General features: G+C 38.4%; 1 protein-coding gene and 1 long non-coding RNA gene across 2 annotated transcripts in view; one reads left to right on the forward strand and one right to left on the reverse strand.

Annotated features, from left to right (window-relative positions):
* LOC130911205 (S-adenosyl-L-methionine-dependent tRNA 4-demethylwyosine synthase TYW1-like) overlaps nt 1–19,930 on the reverse strand; it is a 112,793-nt gene that overhangs the window by 57,070 nt on the left and 35,793 nt on the right. The window contains exons 12-13 of the mRNA XM_057829014.1: nt 16,748–16,925; nt 10,566–10,701 (exon numbers count right to left, since the gene is read on the reverse strand). Of these exons, the coding sequence (XP_057684997.1) occupies nt 10,566–10,701; nt 16,748–16,925 (314 nt within the window). The remainder of the gene's footprint in view (nt 1–10,565; nt 10,702–16,747; nt 16,926–19,930) is intronic.
* On the forward strand, nt 580–2,487 carry LOC130911206 (uncharacterized). Its single transcript, XR_009061992.1, has 3 exons — nt 580–623; nt 1,928–1,979; nt 2,302–2,487. It is a non-coding gene; the product is annotated as an uncharacterized LOC130911206 (long non-coding RNA).

Raw genomic sequence — 19,930 nt, forward strand, 5'->3', positions numbered from 1 at the left:
GCAGTGGGTCCTGGTTTTTGTTCCAACAGATCCAGCACAAACAGTTCAACCAATGAGGTTTCTACTAACATAAGCAGCACCTGATTGCAATCAACTGATTACACTTGTAAGAAACCAGATTGGTGAAAAGGTATTTGTCTCGTTTGGTTGGAATGAAATCCAGTACCCCCTGCGGCCCTTTGAGGACCGGTTTGAGACCACTGGTCTACTGCATAGAACCTGTTTTGAAGATTGTATGTGTGACGGCCAATAACGCCTATGACCATACCTGCTGTTTGTGTTGAATTGTCAAATATAAAACTATTCAGTCTTATTTTTCCTGCACTGTAAATGCTAACATTCAAATTAATTAAATGTGATAAGTGAACTAAATTCAATTTTCATCAACCTGTTGTGAACACTACTTTTAAATAAGTAAGTAGTAATTTGGGGTTGGAGAACTTGCTTAACTTGATATATCCGAGTTAAGTCAAATTAGAAAAAATAATTTATTGTACCCAGTGTCCTTTGGGCGTTCTATCAGACATGCGCAGATCTGCCCTGCCCACTTTCGCGCTCTTTCCAACACCTTTCTCAGTCATTTTCGCCATTGTGGGTTTACTTGTCCTCAGCACACTGATTTGGTAAGTAAATATTTTACTCTTTTGTAAACCGTCGATTTGTCTTGTTGTAGCGAAGTAGCCTGTGTGCTGCCAGGGAGGAGAAGTGTCAATTACATCAAATATCACCGCTAGCAAGCATGCTATATGACCGTGACAGTAACCTCATCATTTTCAGAAACAAATGTAGACTACATTTTATGGTAGACTACCATTTTATGCCGGCGTTTTGAATTCTTGGCAATTAAGTTGACAGACGGGGCTCGTTAACGTTTTTAGGCGATGGGAGAGGTTTTTAAAACAGTTACCGAGCGGTTTTAAGTTAGCTAGACCGAGGGGGGGTTCGCTTCCTGTGTTACCGAGCGGTTTTAAGTTAGCTAGACCGAGGGGAGGTTCGCTTCCTGTTTTAAAAATAAAAACACTAATTCTATCGTTAGCGGGTGTTTTATTTTGTGAAACTAACAGGAAGTGCCTTAGTCACTACGGCTAGCTTGAGTAGCGCCGAATTTGCACGTTGTGGAGCTAAACGGCTACTTTCTCACGTAAAAATGTTAGAAATGTCGATAAAGTGATTTATTTACAGAGTTAGTGCTAGAATTAAGTCAGCTTCAGCCTGTATATTTCGGCTCAGGTAAGAGCTAAATGCACAGTCAGACTTTATGTGCGCCAACGTAATCGGTTCTTGCGTTGGAGCAGGGGTCCCCAAACTACGGCCCGCGGGGCCGTATACGGCCCGCCTCCACATTTGGTCCGGCCCCCTGAACATCCCCCCCAATAGTGTTATTATTTCCTGGCTTATTTCTGTGAAGAACCCAGACAGGGTTATTTGGTTATTATCTGTTTAATTAATTGTGTTATTATTATTCATTATTATATGATATTATATTATGTTATTATTATTTTTATTTTATTCCGTGAAGAATCCAGAAAGGGTTATTTAATTGTGGCTTTCTGAAAAACAATAAATTTTTACATTTAGGCACTGCTGCAATCGTCACACTTTTTCTGTTACAAACTGACCCGGCCCCTCATCAGAGAAGGGAAAAGTCATGTGGCCTTCACAGGAAAAGGTTTGGGGACCCCTGCTTTAGAGTGTTTGTCATCTGCCCTTCCATTTGCTTTTCTTCATGTGCAGTGCTCCCCCTTCATGTTTGCTCAAACTGCACTGATAATTTGAAATTTGTTTTAAAATGCATTAATCGCAAAAATCAGAGGACTAGATCACACTTCTCATTTATGTGCCATTATTATTATTATTATTATTTATGTGCCTATATTTTGAAATTGTTGCCTTAATTTTGTGTTCTTTTTCACCATCCCCCAATCAGGCTGAAGCAAATGGTCAAAAGTCCACACATACCTCAGTCTCAGCAATTACAGGTATGTTTCATACACTGATCAATGAATCATTTAATATTTGTATTTGTTTCATGGGTTGGGATAACAAACATGCATTAATGTTTTTACAGACGGATTAAGAAATTAATTGTACATCTCAATTTGAATGTTCAAAAATAATCAATTACGTTAATTTAAAAACTCATTATTACACATTTTAGTTTGTGCATATTAAAATAATTCATTGCAGATTTTAATTTGTGATTAAAAATAATTGGACATTTTAATTTGTGACTGTTAAGAAAAAATGTAACTTTTTTTTTTCTAACAAGTTCTCAATGCTGAAATTATCGTGTCTTTTCAGGTCAACCAGAGCAGTATTCTCTAATGCAGTGGACTTGCAAGTACTGCACATTTTCTGCTGAAAAGAGGCTACTTGCTTAAGCATTACCGCTTAAAACATGGATACCACACTCGGACATCCCTACTCCCATGTCTTCATAAGGACTGCCTCTGCACATTTAAATCTTTTAATGCACTCAAAGTACACCTGTCGACATGGAACTCTCAAAAAGATGCAGGCAAAAGTGGAGAAACTGCATTTGACCGTCAGTTGTGCAACTTTGTGGAGCCTTGCTCAGAAGCAGACTTCTTCACCCATTTGCGAAGACATCTTAAGCTGAGGCAAATGGTTACTTGCCCATATGAAGACTAACTTTCAGAGCAGTGTTTATTCTACTTTCACTGCACACAAAAGCAAAGAAATGTGAAATGTGTTTGAGCCATAGTATGGGTAGGACATTTGTGTCTAAATCATTCAATCCCAATAAAAGTTACTTTAATCAAAAAAATTCATTTTTAATCAAAGAAAAAGAACCTTTTGCAAAAATATATTTTTTTAAAATATATATTTTTTTAAATATATATTTTTTTATTGACGTGTCACTTTTTTTTAAAGGAAAAAGTTTTAAACTTTTTTTTTTTTTTAAAGTGGAAAAAATTTTGAACGCATTTTTTTTTTTTTTTTTTTGAAGTGGAAAAAGTTTTGAAGGCACTTTTTTTCGATTGAATCATTTTGACACAAAGATACGACTTCAACGCTACTTCCGACATGTTTGAGTGGCAGGTGACTACACCAATGGCATAAAAGAATGACTAATCGAGCCATCGGACTCTGCTCGAGTCCAAGCCGGAAATAGGGCACAGGTACGGGGGGGGGGTGACATCGGCATCTCACCGGAGTGCCCGCGATGGTATGGTGCGCTGCTGCTTAATGTGATTCAAGAGGGGAACTTCACCCGCTGCCCTGACGTGACGGTTGGCAATCGGGGTCCAACCGCAGTGTCGCGACGCGCCGGTATGGGAGTGGCCTGACACTAGCCTGCCTAGTAAGCGAGTCCGCGCCGGGAGCCCCGTCGGGAGCCCCGTCGCTTCAGCTTTGAATGAGTGTCGTGTCACTCGCGGGCCGTCCACTCAACAGCCGGCCTCCGTGCCGGGGGGGTGATAATGGGGTGCGCCGCGACAGGGCACCGTACCATCGCCGGCACTCCGATGTCACACCCCCGCACCGGTGCCCTATTTTTGGCTTGGACTCGAGCAGAGTCCGATGGCTGGATGGAGCCCTGGTGGCCATTATTCTTGCTTCCTGCTTTTACGCCATTGGCGTAATCACCTGCCACTCAAACATGTCGGAAGTAGCGTTGAATTTGGATCTTCGTGTCTAAATGATTCAACCAAAAAAAGTGCCTTCAAACCTTTTTCCACCTTAGAAAAAAAAAAAAAAAAAAAAAGTTTAAAACTTTTTGCTTTTCAAAAAAAAAGTGACAAGTCAATTAAAAAAAATATTTAAAATAAAAAAAATATTTTCAAAAAAATATTTTTGCAAAAGTTTTTTTTCTTTTATTAAAAATAGTTTTTTTGATTGAAGCAACTTTTATTGGGATTGATTGATTTGGACACAAATGTCCTACCCATAATATGGCTTGAAAACAAAAAGGATTGCTTTGATCAAAGAAAACAGTTTCAATGAAAAGTGTAAATTTCTGAGTCTCAAATATTTTTTCACATTCAAACCTTTTTTTCTACGTTTTTTTTTTTTTTTTTTTTTTTTTTTTTTTTTTTTGATTGAAGTGATTTTCTTTTGAAAATATAAATTTTTTGTTTGAAGCAACTTATTTTTTGATTGAATAATAAAGACACAAATGTCCTGGCCAAAATGTGGTCCAAACGCAGAATTACATCAATCAAAAAAGTTGTTTCAATAAAAAAAAACTTGACTTAAATAAAAATAAAAAAAAAATTCAAAGAAAAATAGTTTTCAAATAAATTTTTTTGACTTACAAATTTATTTTTGCATTCAAACAATTTTTTTTTGATTGACATGACTTTTTTTTTAATTGAAAATATACATATATACATACTAATGACATATTTTTGACTAGAAATTAGACTTTTTTAGAGGAAAAAGCTTAATATGAAATTAGAATTTGAATAAAAATAAGACACATATTCTTGGTAAGATTTTAGGTTTCTCAAGTGTATAACTCCAGTACACGTTTTGCATTTACTCTTTTAGTGATGTGAAAAAAACAAGGTATCTTGTTTACTGTATCTGGTGTTAAAGTGAAATTTGAATTTGAACTGAGTTGTGTGTTTTAAAAAGAGTTCTGTATTTTTATGCTTATTTTATCACTGCTGCGCAGTTTAAACCACGGCACAATGTTGATTGTAGTTCCAGTTTTGATCACTAATATTGTTGGAGAAATCAGAACTGTTAGCTTTACCAGAGCTCAAGCTCATGTTGTAATGGGAAACTAGTTTGACGCCATGTCTTCGATGCTCGAGTTAATGTCCTGAAATTATGAGAATAGGATCTCGCCTGTTAGTCTTTGGAAATCACAGGATAGGAGTGGACATTGATGCAGTTCAGGTATTATTCAGTAATTTCTGTAGCAAAAGGTTATTTTCGGTACTTATACTTTGTATGAGGTGCAAAATGTTTGCAAAAGTTGGTTTATAATAATCCACTTCATTGATACTGAGCATTAACCAAACACTGTTCAGCCTGCCAGGAGCCAGTGTCTCCCATTAAATGCACTTTTGAGCATTTTAAAGTAAATTTTAATTCCACTGAATTAATCCATTGAGTCTTCTCCATTTATTGTGTTTTGGGGGTCATTACTGTTAGAATATGTGTTTTTAATGAAATTAGTATGTGCAGTTGTAATTTCTATTGTGGAATTCTTTTAGGTCAAGAAAATTAAGTTGACCTGAATATGATGGATGAAATGGAAAACTAAAGATAATTAATACACAATTATCACTTGAATACTGCAAAATCAAACAAGTTACTACAATCCAATTATTTGAGGTAATTTGAGTACTGTACACTCAAAATAAACAAGTTACTGGAATCCAGTTATTTAAGTTAGTTTGAGTACTGCCAACTCAAAATAAACAAGTGACTATAATCCAAATTTTTTAAGTTAATTTGAGTACTGCCAACTCACAATAAACAAGTGACTATAATTCTTTTTTTTTTTTAAGTTAATTTGAGTACTGCCAACTCACAATAATTAAGTTAATCAAATCTAATTCATCTAAGTCAACATAAATTAAATTTTTTAAGGCAGCAAGTTTGCATATTTTTTTTTAGTAAAGTCAACTTATAATATTTTACAGTGTGCTGAATGTTTATCTTCACAAGTTGAATAAATATTATCAAGTTTCAAAATGGTTAGTCGAGCATGTTTGGTTGTCAATGAGACATGGATATTACAAATTCTGGCAAAGGACTTTGAGATTTTTTTTTTTGTCTTTTTGGGGCAAAAATGTTGATTATAACTGGTCACTGAAGAAAACAACAGCTTGGACATGAAGGTGTCCTGAAAAAATGGACCCAACCAGGCGATTGTGAACATTTTTTTCTGTTTACTATAAAGTCAACATCAAAGGCATGAAAATTCGGACAAATTAGGATCAGGCGTTAAAGGGTTAATATATTTATTTCAAACTGGACATTAGGGGTGTGCCATCTTAGGCACCCCACGATTCGATTCGATTCGATTACGATTCAGGGTGCTCCGATCCGATTATTAAACGATGATCGCGGTTATCGCGATTATCACGATTATCGATGCATCGTACTTTACTACTTAATACAGTAGCCAAACAAATTTATGTCCATTATTCATTTAAAATATCCTAATTATTCAACAGGAACGATGGAAACATGCCCACAAAACAAAAAGCTGCCCTTAAGCTGCTTTTTTATTTATTTATTTTTTACAAGAAAGTGCAAAAACATTAACCATTTTAAAGGGAGGACTTATTTCTCTAAACAATGCAATAACATTTACACAGGTGGAATGAATTCCACATTTTCTGGAAACAAAGTGTCTTTAGAAATAAGACTTCTTTTAACCAATATAATTTGTTTTCACAGAATTCTGTACTATTTTGCATGTTTGTAGTGTTACCGCTGTACTTAATCGTGGTTTTACACGTTCTGCATATGAAATACATGTTAGCGAATTAGCTAATTAGCTTAGCGCTCGGCGCTTACTATTAACATCTCAAAAACAACAACAAAGGCTAAACAGTACAAGAGGGTTTGTGTACTCGCATCTTTTAGATGCACATGGGTGTTAGCAACACACTCTGGACATTTTTCAATTGAAATGCCTTAAAACTACTGCTGGACATCTAAATGAGATTTGATGATAAATTTGAGGGACCTGATTTAATTTTGCAGGCCACACAAAATGATGTGGCGTGCCAAGTCTGGCCCCAGGTCTTGAATTTGACATGTGGTCAATAAAATGACTTCATTTTGCCTGTACCGGTGTTAGCTACACCAAATTCCTCATGATATTTTTAACAAAAACGTAAGAATCGATAGAGGTGGGCTAAGCCGCTGCATGACGCCAACTGCGCAAAATGGTCTTTTGTCTCATGTCTTTCAAAGAGAAACACCGCCACCAGTGAGACCTTTTATCCAAAAGGTCTAGCGGGGGACAGATACATAAAAAAATCGAAATGGATGCATGCTGGCACAGCATCAAATCCTGAAAGAGGATCAAAAAAGGTAAAGTGCTTTGGCATTTAATATGTCATGCACTCAAACACGAACTCACACCTTAGTATTGACTTCAATAAATAAGTCCACGGAGAGGTAATGTAGAGTATAAATAAACCCCATTATTCTGTCCTTAAATAACGTTAAATGTAAATTTGTGATAAAACGAACATATATGCCTTTTCCTCTTTAACTTTCATATGGCTAGTGACTATTTTTGGTCATTAAAAAAAACATAACCCCAAAAAGACTTTATGTCCTCATACTGTAGAGTGCTGGCCAAAAGTATTGGCAACCCTGCAATTCTGTCAGATAATGCTCAATTTCTCCCAGAAAATGATTGCAATTACAAATGCTTTGGTAGTACTACCTTCATTTATTTTGCCTGCAATGAAAAAACACAAAAGAGAATGGAAAAATAAATAAATCATTATCATTTTCCACAAAATTTCAAAAATGGTCTGGACAAAAGCATTGGCACCCTCAGCCTAATACTAGGTAGCACAACCTTTAAACAAAATAACTGCGAACAACCGCTTCCGGTATCCATCAATGAGTTTCTTACAAGGCTCTGCTGGAATTTTAGGCCATTTTTCTTTGGCCAACTGTTCCAGGTCTCTGAGATTTGAAGGGTGCCTTCTCCAGTTCTTATCAGATCTCTCCACAGGTGTTCTGTGGCATTCAGGTCTGGACTCATTGCTGGCCACCTTAGAAGTCTCCAGTGCTTTCTCTCAAACCATTTTCTTGTGCTTTTTGAAGTGTGTTTTGGGTCATTGTCCTGCTGGAAGACCTCTGAGGGAGACCCAGCTTTCTCACACTGGGCCCTAAATTATGCTGCAAAATTTCTTGGTAGTCTTTAGACTTCAGTATGCCATGCACATGGTCAAGCAGTCCAGTGCCAGAGTTAGCAGAGCAACCCTAAAACATCAGGGAAACTCAGCCATGTTTGACTGTGGGGACCATGTTCTTTTCTTTAAAGGCCTCGGGTTTTTTTTTTCCTGTAAACTATGTTGATGCCTTTTGCCAAAAAGCTCTACTTTTGTCTCATCTGACCAGAGAACATTCTACCAAAATGTTTTTGGCTTTCTCAGGTACATTTTGGCCTGGCTTTTTTATGTCTCTGAGTCAGAAGTGGGATCTTTCTGGATATCCTACCATAGAGTCCCTTTTCATTCAGAAGCCAACGGATAGTACAGGTTGACACTGTTGTACCCTCGGACCGCAGGACAGCTTGAAGTTGTTTGGATGTTAGTCGAGGTTCTTTATCCACCATCCACGCAATCTTTCGTTGAAATCTCTCGTCAATTTTTCTTTTCTGTCCACATCTAGGGAGGTTAGCCACAATTCCATGGGCTTTACACTCTATTGATGACACTGCGCACGGTACTGTATATACAGGAACATGCAGGTCTTTTAGCCTTGAGATTTCCCATGCTTCCTCACAATTTTACTCCTCAAGTCCTCAGACAGTTCTTTGGTCTTCTTTCTTTTCTCCATGCTCAATGTGGTACACACAAGGACACAGGACAGAGGTTGAAACAGAGGTTCTTTTGGCTTAAAATACAGCAGTTAATTTTAAAGAGGAGTGCAAGAGCAGAAACTGCTTTTTCAGCCTTGTCAGTGTTTTCCGCCATATATATATACAGTGCCTTGCAAAAGTATTCGGCCCCCTTGAATCTTGAAACCTTTCGCCACATTTCAGGCTTCAAACAAAGATATGAAATTTAATTTTTTTGTCAAGAATCAACAACAAGTGGGACACAATCGTGAAGTGGAACAACATTTATTGGATAATTTAAACTTTTTTAACAAATAAAAAACTGAAAAGTGGGGCGTGCAATATTATTCGGCCCCTTTACTTTCAGTGCAGCAAACTCACTCCAGAAGTTCAGTGAGGATCTCTGAATGATCCAATGTTGTCCTAAATGACCGATGATGATGATAAATAGAATCCACCTGTGTGTAATCAAGTCTCCGTATAAATGCACCTGCTCTGTGATAGTCCCAGGGTTCTGTTTAAAGTGCAGAGAGCATTATGAAAACCAAGGAACACACCAGGCAGGTCCGAGACACTGTTGTGGAGAAGTTCAAAGCCGGATTTGGATACAAAAAGATTTCCCAAGCTTTAAACATCTCAAGGAGCACTGTGCAAGCCATCATATTGAAATGGAAGGAGCATCAGACCACTGCAAATCTTCCAAGACCCGGCCGTCCTTCCAAACTTTCTTCTCAAACAAGGAGAAAACTGATTAGACATGCAGCCAAGAGGCCCATGATCACTCTGGATGAACTGCAGAGACCTACAGCTGAGGTGGGAGAGTCTGTCCATAGGACAACAATCAGTCGTACACTGTACAAATCTGGCCTGTATGGAAGAGTGGCAAGAAGAAAGCCATTCCTCAAAGATATCCATAAAAAGTCTCGTTTAAAGTTTGCCACAAGCCACCTGGGAGACACACCAAACATGTGGAAGAAGGTGCTCTGGTCAGATGAAACCAAAATTGAACTTTTTGGCCACAATGCAAAACGATATGTTTGGCGTAAAAGCAACACAGCTCATCACCCTGAACACACCATCCCCACTGTCAAACATGGTGGTGGCAGCATCATGGTTTGGGCCTGCTTTTCTTCAGCAGGGACAGGGAAGATGGTTAAAATTGACGGGAAGATGGATGCAGCCAAATACAGGAACATTCTGGAAGAAAACCTGTTGGTATCTGCACAAGACCTGAGACTGGGACGGAAATTTATCTTCCAACAGGACAATGATCCAAAACATAAAGCCAAATCTACAATGGAATGGTTCAAAAATAAACGTATCCAGGTGTTAGAATGGCCAAGTCAAAGTCCAGACCTGAATCCAATCGAGAATCTGTGGAAAGAGCTGAAGACTGCTGTTCACAAACACTCTCCATCCAACCTCACTGAGCTCGAGCTGTTTTGCAAGGAAGAATGGGCAAGAATGTCAGTCTCTCGATGTGCAAAACTGATAGAAACATACCCCAAGCGACTTGCAGCTGTAATTGGAGCAAAAGGTGGCGCTACAAAGTATTAACGCAAGGGGGCTGAATAATATTGCACGCCCCACTTTTCAGTTTTTTATTTGTTAAAAAAGTTTAAATTATCCAATAAATTTTGTTCCACTTCACGATTGTGTCCCACTTGTTGTTGATTCTTGACAAAAAATGAAAATTTTATATCTCTATGTTTGAAGCCTGAAATGTGGCGAAAGATTGCAAGGTTCAAGGGGGCCGAATACTTTTGCAAGGCACTGTATATACGTAGAGACAAGTTTCCATTACATGCTTTAACGCTTATAAAAGATTTATATCTTAATTTGGGGGGGCTTGGAACAGATCAGGGCATTTAGATGGAAAATGCGTGTCTACACACAGAATCTTCAGTTTACGTGACTACTTCCAAAACCAATTAATTACTCATGTATAGGTATCACAGTATAATGTTTTCTGATAGTACTACGTGTTTTGTTTTTACTGAAAACTTGAACCAATTCTTTCCAATTATGGAAGAACTGGCGATTGAGGTCTGACCTTCTCTGCCAAGGCCTTGAGGCTGTCCAGGAATCGTGTCCAGAAGTCCTTAAAGAGTGGCCTGTCGATCTTCTTTAGGCTCTCCTTGGTGCTTGCATCTACGCTCACATACAGTTGCGTGACGGGCTCCAGGCTCCTGAAAGCACAGTCTTCCACTCAGCCTTCACGAATGATTGACTCCCACACACAACATGGAGGAGGACACAGAAGTCAAGCGGCTTCGTTCGAGAGTTTATCATGAAGCACTCAGGAGAAGTCACTCAAGTGTAGTTGATCGCGAGATAAAACACAACTGAAAAGAACATTTTTACACAAATGCCACTCGAACTTCTGTGAACAACCCTCGATATCATTCACAGTTAAAAGGCCTTGTAATATTGCCGATTCAGGAACTGAGCTAACTCTTGAAACAGATTTAAGTCGTTAGTCAAGGTAACATTTCATTGTTTCCTCTAGGACTATGGCAACATTAATTTATACTCCCGTAAATTTCGTAACGTTGGTATACTGCTGGCCAAAAGTATTGGCACCCCTGTAATTCTGTCGGATAATGCTCAATTTCTCCCAGAAAATGATTACAATTACAAATGCTTTGGTAGTAATACCTTCATTTATTTTTGCTTGCAATGAAAAAACACAAAAGAGAATGGAAAAATAAATAAATCATTATCATTTTACACTAAACTCAAAAATTGGGCCGGACAAAAGTACTGGCACCCTCAGCCTAATACTTGGTAGCACAAGCTTTAGTGCGAACAACCGCTTCCGGTATCCATCAATGAGTTTCTCACAATGCTCTGCTGGAATTTTAGACCATTCTTCTTTGGCCAACTGCTCCAGGTCTCTGAGATTTGAAGATTGCCTTCTCCAAACTGCCATTTGCAGATCTCTCCACAGGTGTTCTAAAGCATTAAGGTCTGGACTCATTGCTGGCCACTTTAGAAGTCTCCAGTGCTTTCTTTCAAACCATTTTCTAGCGCTTTTAGAAGTGTGTTTTGGGTCATTGTCCTTCTGGAAGACCCATGACCTTTGAGGGAGAAACAGCTTTCTTACACTGGGCCCTACATTATGCTGCAAAATCTGTTGTTAGTCTTCAGACTTCATAATGCCATGCACACGGTCAAGCAGTCCAGTGCCAGAGGCAGCAAAGCAACCCCAAAACGTCAGGGAACCTCCGCAATGTTTGACTGTGGGGACCGCGTTCTTTTCTTTGAAGGCCTCGTTTTTTTTCGTGTGTAAACGCTATGTTGATGCCTTTTCCAAAAAAGCTCTACTTTTGTCTAATCTGACCAGAGAACATTCTTCCAAAACCTTTTTGACTTTCTCAGGCAAGTTTTAGCAAACTCCAGCCTGGCTGTTTTATGTCTCCGGGTCAGAAGTGGGGTCTTCCTGGGTATCCTACCATCAAGGCCCTTTTCATTCAGACGCTGACGGATTGTACGGGTTGACACCGTTGTACCGTCGGACTGCAGGACAGCTTGAACGTGTTTGGATGTTAGTCGAGGTTCTTTATCCACCATTCGCACAATCTTTCGTTGAAATCTTTCTTTTCTGTCCACATCTAGGGAGGTTAGCCACAGTGCCGTGGACACAGGAACATTCAGGTTTTTGGAGATGGACTTGTAGCCTTGAGATTCCCCACGCTTCCTCAAAATTTTGCTTCTCAAGTCTTCAGACAGTTCTTTGGTCTTCTTTCTTTTCTCCGTGCTCAATGTGGTACACACAAGGACACAGGACAGAGGTTGAGTCGACTTTAATCCATTTTAACTGGCTGAAAGTGTTATTTAGTTATTGCCACCATCTGTTATGTTCCACAAGCAAGTAACAGGTGCTGTTAATTACACAAATTACAGAAGCATCACGCGATTTTTCAAAGGGTGCCAATAAATTTGTCTGGCCCATTTTTGGAGTTTTGTGTAAAATAAAATTGAGCATCATCTGAAAGAATTGTAGGGGTGCCAATACTTTTGGCCAGCAGTGTACAGGGAGTCCTTGAGTTACGACCGAGTTCTGTTGCTTTGCCGGCGAGACCCGAATTTCTGTGTATGCCGGATTTCACAGTTAAAATCTAAATTTACGTCAAAAAACTTGGCAAAATGTAAAATTATTTATAATGTTTATTCATTCATTCATTCATTTTCCATGCCGCTTATTCCTCACGAAGGTCGCGGAGGTGCTGGAGCCTATCCCAGCTAACTTCGGGCAGTAGGCAGGGGACACCCTGAATTGGTTGCCAGCCAATCGCAGGGCACAAGGAGACACACAACCATTCACGCACACACTCACACCTATGGACAATTCAGAGTGTTCAATCAGCCTACCATGCATGTTTTTGGGATGTGGGAGGAAACCCACGCAGGCATGGGGAGAACATGCAAACTCCACACAGGAAGGCCGAAGCCCGGGATTGAACCCTTGATCTCAGAACTGTGAGGCAGACGTGCTAACCACTCAGCCACCGTGCCGCCTATAATGTTTATTTATTTGTTTATTTATTTATTTTTTTAATAAGATGCTGTACTTATTTTTGCTTATTGGTAGATGGTGAGTTACGAGTTTCAATAGTTTATTTGAAACTGAAAGCACAGAACATGACATCTGTAGGCCGTAGACGATGGCAACAATAACAACTCGCAAATTCCTCCACCCCACCCTCTCTCAGGATTTAGGGTTAGTCAGACACCTGGTGAGTTTCGGAAAATCCCAGAAAAACCCAGCACTCAACAAATCACCTGTAGCATACATGCAACCCATTTCGTTGCATTACTGTCCTTAATTTGAGGTTATGTGAACCGAAAGTTGTTTGACTTGACTGTCGCCGATGTAACGTCAATGTGAACACAAAACAGCATTTATAGACTAGCAAGGTGTTTTCACACGATGGTTTAACTTCTGTCTCAGCCCAACATATCTTTTCTTTACAGAGGCGCATCGGTGTCGCTCTCCTTTCTTTGTTCTTTTTATGATGACAAGCCTGCTTTCATGGTTCCTTGCTATTCTTTTTGAAAGACCCGGCTTTGTTTTTTGGAGCCATAATGTGAAAAACAGAGGGTGAAAAGGCAAAGATACTCCCGGCACACAAGCACAGACAAGCACTATACACTAGCTAAGCAGAAACTATGGTGCTGGGGACTTAAAGTGAACGAGGCACGTGCGTCATAAAGTCGAAACATCGTAGGCCAAGTTAGCATTTATTTTACGTAGTATGTCGAATGTGCTGCTAGTCTTTAAGCCACCTTATCACCAAAAAGAGCTTTTTACATAGAAAATTTTTCTGAATAAAAGCTTAAATCCCTAAATTCTTTATACATATGGACGTAAAACAGTCTCAATTCTTGGTTAAAAGAGCATAAAAACCAGGCAGTTAGCATTTATTTTATGCAAGTATGCCGAATGTGCTGCTAGTCTTTAAGCCACTGTGGCGCCACCTTATTACCAAAAAGACCTTGTTACATTGAAAATTCTTGTGAATAAATGTGCAAATCCCTGAATTCTTTATAGAAATGGACATAAACAGTAGGCCTGAACGATATTGGAAAAAACTATTGTCGCGATTTTTTTTAGGTTTGCAATATATTGCGATATTATATTGCGATATTAAAAAAAAAAAGATCTATCTTTTTTAAAGAAATTTTCACTAAATGACTTGAATAGGTGTTTGGAAATACTTTACATAACACACCGTGACCACAGTGTATTCATATAATACCGTTTAATTTGTTAATGATGAAGATTTCTGTATGAAGGTATCCAGGAAGTCATGTCTGCACAAAATAGATCATTTATTGAATACAATATTTTACACTTCAACAGCAGCAAATACATTAAATGATAAATAAAAGAGCAGGTGCATTAGTCCCCTTAGTTTTTGACAAAATATAACAAATAAAAACTTCTGTAAAATAACAACAAAGTTGTCAACATATTTGAACAAAAATATTAAATATGACAAATAAAAGAGTTGTTCACAAACTATAACAATAAATAAAAACCTCAGTAAAACAACAAAGTTGTCAACATATTTGAACAAAAATATTAAATATGACAAAAGAGTTCACAAACTATAACAATACATAAAAACCTCAGTTAAACAACAAAGTTGTCAACATATTTGAACTTAAATATTAAATCTGACTAATAAAAGTGCAAGTGCATTAGTCCCCTGAGTTGTTTACACAAAATATAACAATATAAAACTGCAAAACGGCAACAAAGTTGTAAAAATATTTCAACAAAAATATTAAGTATCAAAACTTTATGTGCAGCTGTACTATATATAGTTATTTGAAAAATACGGTTTACAATAAATTTAAATATAAAAGAAACAAACTCAATTGAACTTGTAAATAATTGAACTGAATAACTGCAAATAACTGTGATGAATAACAGAACCATTTTAACTCCCAAATTTCCTGCCTTCCTGATAGCTGTCACATTAAAAGAAGAAAAGACATTCCTTCAGCTGTGTTATGTATTTGTCTGCATATCGTCCACCTTCCTTGCTCAGCAATTCTCAACTGGGTCTCATAGGTTTTTGGCCAAGACTATTAGTTTATCCACTATAGCAGGCTTGAGACAAGAACGTTGGCATTTAACAATGTTCCCACCTGTGCTAAAAAGCCTCTGATGGGGAGCTCGTAGCAGGAATGCATAGATACCTGCGTTTTAAATGGTCCCACATGTTTGACAGATTACTTCTTGTTGAGGCAACCATGGCGAGGCACTGTCGACAGGGCTGTTTTTTGTCCCTTATAGTCTTGTTCTTGCCAAAATACTTCCAAAACTCCTTTTGGATACAGTCTTCCTTGCTCCTCCAACGTGTTGATTGCTTGCTTTCACTTTGAGAACGGGCCCTCCTCCCTCCGCTCTGCTGTTCGGCCCCTCCTCCCTCCACTCCGCTGTTGCAGGGGGAGGGGGAGGAGCCGATGACTTGCTGGAGAGAAAGAGAAGCTGTGCGCTTTTTTTTCCCTCTCCTTCCTCAAAACAAACGTTTGTGGATTAAAAAAAATGAAATTAAAAAACTATCGCACGTCCTTGCGATGGGACTATTGCACATGCGCACATCGCGATGGCGATGTTTAAACGATATATCGTTCAGGCCTAATAAACAGTCTCGATTCTTGGTTAAAAGCAACAAAAAAAACTGACCGTTAGCATTTATTTTACGTAAATATGTCGAATGTGCTGCTAGTCTTAAGCCACTGTGGTGCCGCCTTATTACCAAAAAGAGCTTTTTATATTGAAAATTATTGTGAATAAATGCGCAAATCCCTGAATTCTATATAGAAATGGACGTAAAACAGTCTCGATTCTTGGTTAAAAGCAAAAAAAAAAAAAAAAAAGGGCAGTTAGCATTTATTTTACATAAATATGTTGATTGTGATGCTAGTCTTTAAGCCCCTGTGGCGCTGCCTTATCACCACAAAGAGCTTTTTCTGTTCAAAATTCTTGTGAATAAATGCGTAAGTCACTGAATTCTATATAGATATGAACGTAAAACAGTCTTGCTTAAAAGCAAAAAACCTGGCAGTTAGCATTTTTTTAAAACGTAAATATTGCGAATTATGACGCCAATGCCGTAGCGGTTAATTTCTCCCATTGATTTTTTTTCACAACGTTTCAAAATGCATGCATGGTAAGAAAAATATAATAGTTACCTTGAATCCTCGAACTTATCGATCCTGAGACAATCCTTTCTGTTTGTATGCGGTACAGCTTTACTTTTTCAACCTAAATCCGGCGTTGGATAGCTGTATGTGTTTGACAATAACTGTGACCGACTGAAGTGGAGTGTGGGACGGCCCCCTACTTGAATGCGTGGCGCAGTGTCTGTGAAATGCGTCCCGTCAATATCATTATGAAGTCTATGGCCAAGGCCATCGTAACCCGAAGACGCCCTGTATTGTAAACATTATTTCAACTTTAACCATGTAGAAATGAAATGTGCCAAGTCCAGCCAGCCAACATTTTGCAGCATTTATATGCTGTGCAGTCGATATTCTGCCAGACTATAGGCAGTAAAAAGTGTCTACGGCATACAACCAACCAACCAAAAAAAAAAAGGAAATTTATAGAACCATCAGCTAGGACTTTAGTGTAGAAGAAATACTGCATTATATTGCTAGTTTTTGCTAACACTGACAACACGACAGCGATTGATGGATGTTTGCTTAAAAGTCTACCTGATTTCCTCGGGGAACTGAGCGTTGGTGACCAGGAAGCTGGAAATGCGTTGGGAGTGGAGGAGACCCACAAAACGATTGATCTCGGGGTACATGATTGGCTCTCCCACCAGGGACAGAGCGCAGTGCTGCACAATCAGACCCTCCTCGTAACGATCCGACTTCACGCCGGGCACGCCTGACAGTAGAAAACAAGACACCGGATTTCAATTTTCAACTCCCAACAACATGTGGCTCTAAAATGTTTTAAAACTTCACATGTGGGGAAAGAAAATCTCAGACAGAGGTTGAAAAATATTGCTGTATGTCCACATAGTGTGTTTGTTTTGCTTGATTTAATTTTCTCACAGCACAGTAGACACCAGTGCAACTGCTGAGGAGAAATATTTAGGGGAGAACGAGGTTGGTTGTCAGAATGTTTCCTTTTATATAAATTTATTTAGAGCCGTTCCAACTTAGCCTGAACGATATATCGTTTAAACATCGCCATCGCGAAGTGCGCATGCGCAATAGTCTCATCGCAAGGATGTGCGTTAGTCCACAAACTTTTGATCTGCTTCATGGGCTCCGAAAAGCCTGCCTGCCTCCCTCCCTCTCCCAGCTCTTTGTTCCTTAGTCACTGTGGCACTTGCTTATTAAAGTTAACGATGTTGACAGATGGTTGTTTGATCTTGCCAGAGAAGCGGACCTCACATGCGCCGCATACGTCAATCATCGTTTAACTTGTTAAATAGTTCTTGCGCAAGGAAGCACCCGCTGGAATGAATGTGTGTGTGTGCGCAGCCGTACATGTTCTGTCTCGGCAATAAACGCCAGAAGTGATCTTGAGGAGTTTGTCATTTTTACATGTCACTCCAGGGGTTACAGCCAAGGTAGGTTAACAGAATCATTTAATTAAGCCAAGCATTTTTTTACTACAGTACTTTATTCTTGTTTAAAAATGATTCGGTGGGACAGTCATGTTTAAAACTGATCATAATTATTACATTTGAAGTGCTTAAAAAAACATTTATTAAAATATATATACAGTGCCCTCCATAATTATTGGTACCCCTGAAAAAGATGTGTTTTTAAGCTTCTAATCTTTTTTTTTTTTTTAATTCAAATAATATGGGACCTTAATGGAAAAAAAGAGAAAAATCCAACCTTCAAAACAAGTGCATTCATTCAGTGGGGAAAAAGGTCCTCATAAAGAAAAAAAATTTTTGACATCAAATAATGTGTGTCACAATTATTAGCACTCCTGGTGTTAATACTTTGTACAACCCCCTTTTGCCAACAAAACAAGGTCTGGGGACTGAGATGGCTATGGGAGGAGCTTGATTTTGTGTCTGGTGAACCATTTCTGTGTAGATTTGGCCATATGTTTAAGGTCATTGTCTTGCTGAAAGACCCAGTGACGACCCATCTTCAGCTTTCGGGTAGAGGGCAACAGATTTTGATTTCAAATGTCCTGGTATTTCAAAGCATTCATGATGCCATGCACCCTAACAAGGTTCCCAGGGCCTTTGGAAGCGAAACAGCCCCACAGCATCACTGACCCACCCCCATACTTCGCAGTGGGTATGAGGTGCTTTTCAGCATGCGCATCTTTCGTGGCACGCCAGACCCACTTAGAGTGTTTGGTTCCAAAAAGCTCAATCTTGGTCTCATCTGACCAAAGCACACGGTCCCAAGTTGAAGCCTGGGACTGTGTGTATTTTTGTGTGAGGGGTGCCAATAATTATGGAGGGCACTGTATACATTTTCTAAAATCATACTTTGTGGAAAAAAGTGAAAAAACATGTCTTATACGTATGTGTTTCCAATGCTAAATCTGATCAGACACCAAACAAACAAAAACAAAAAAATTGGGGGGGGCGCTTCTTTGTGGTTTTTCACTTACCGCGGCGGGTTCTGGTCCTCATTAACCGTGTAAAACAAGGGATAACTGTACACTGTGGTCACGGTGAGTCTTTCCCAAAAACAGCTATTCAAGTCATTTAGTTAAAATTTCTTAAAAAAAAAAAATATATATATATATATATATATATGGCGGAAAACACTCAGGTGACTTGAAGTTCCGCTCTGAGACCCCCAATTTGGCCAAATTTCAAAATTGTCCAATAAGCATGCGCGATACATTATTGGAAAGCTTAAAATCTCAATTTTCTGAGGGATGAAAAAAATTGAACAGGAGGGCATTTAAAAAAATAAATAAATAAACAGCAAAACCCTAACTGGAGGTGAGAGCACACGAGAGCATAAATAAAGACGCAATGATTTTAACGAGATACAGTATTATTTCGTACATACAGTACCTCTTTTCGATCCAAAAACTCCATGTTCCATGTATCACTGAGTGTCAAGACACAACTGTGAATGGCAACAGCTGGATTTTGGGGGGATTTTATGGGTGAAACATGGTAATATAAGAATGGTCGCGATGCAGAAATCGCAGGCATTTCGCAGGATTTTCATATATTTACCCTTATAAACTTTTTTTTTTCAATTTTTCTTTTTTTGAAATGATTATCATCTAAAATATTGTGAAAAATGCGCCAGTAATGAAAAAAAAAACAGTTAAGCCATAGTTATGAGATAGCTATCCGTGACTTTTTTACAGACGACAATTTTTTCATTGTGACGTAATTTGTTTAAAAGTTCAAAACATGAAAGTGAATTATTTTTTTTAAAGTCGTTTTTTTTTTTTTTTTTTAACTAAATAGCAGACATCAATTAATGATGCTAAGCTAAAAATGACAGACATTTCGAATAATAGATATGATTACTTACCTTATTTTTGTGGCTAGGTTGAAACTAGGTTGAATTCCCACCTCTAGTCATTTATGTATCATTTTTTACTTTATTAAAGAATTTAGGTGTTTAAAAATGTTTTTGTGAATTAGTATTCATCAACCAAAAAATGATCGCTAGAATAGTCAAAAAATTCATCGTTTGACTAGTTGATTCGTAGTAAAAATAGTCGAGACTAATCAGGAGAAAGGTAATCATTTGCGACAGCCCAAAATATGTTACTATGAACCGTTTTTATTTTCCAGAGTTATTTTTTTCTATTTGTAGAATTCACACAACTGAGAGCTGCTGGGGGGAAAAAATCACTGTGACAATCAACCTAAACATGTGTTTTTGACTAAAGGCTAAACGGCTAACAAGTAACTGTTTTGCTATAGAATGTGAATC

The sequence above is a fragment of the Corythoichthys intestinalis genome, unplaced genomic scaffold (assembly GCF_030265065.1).
Source record: "Corythoichthys intestinalis isolate RoL2023-P3 unplaced genomic scaffold, ASM3026506v1 HiC_scaffold_23, whole genome shotgun sequence".
Lineage (NCBI taxonomy): Eukaryota > Metazoa > Chordata > Actinopteri > Syngnathiformes > Syngnathidae > Corythoichthys > Corythoichthys intestinalis.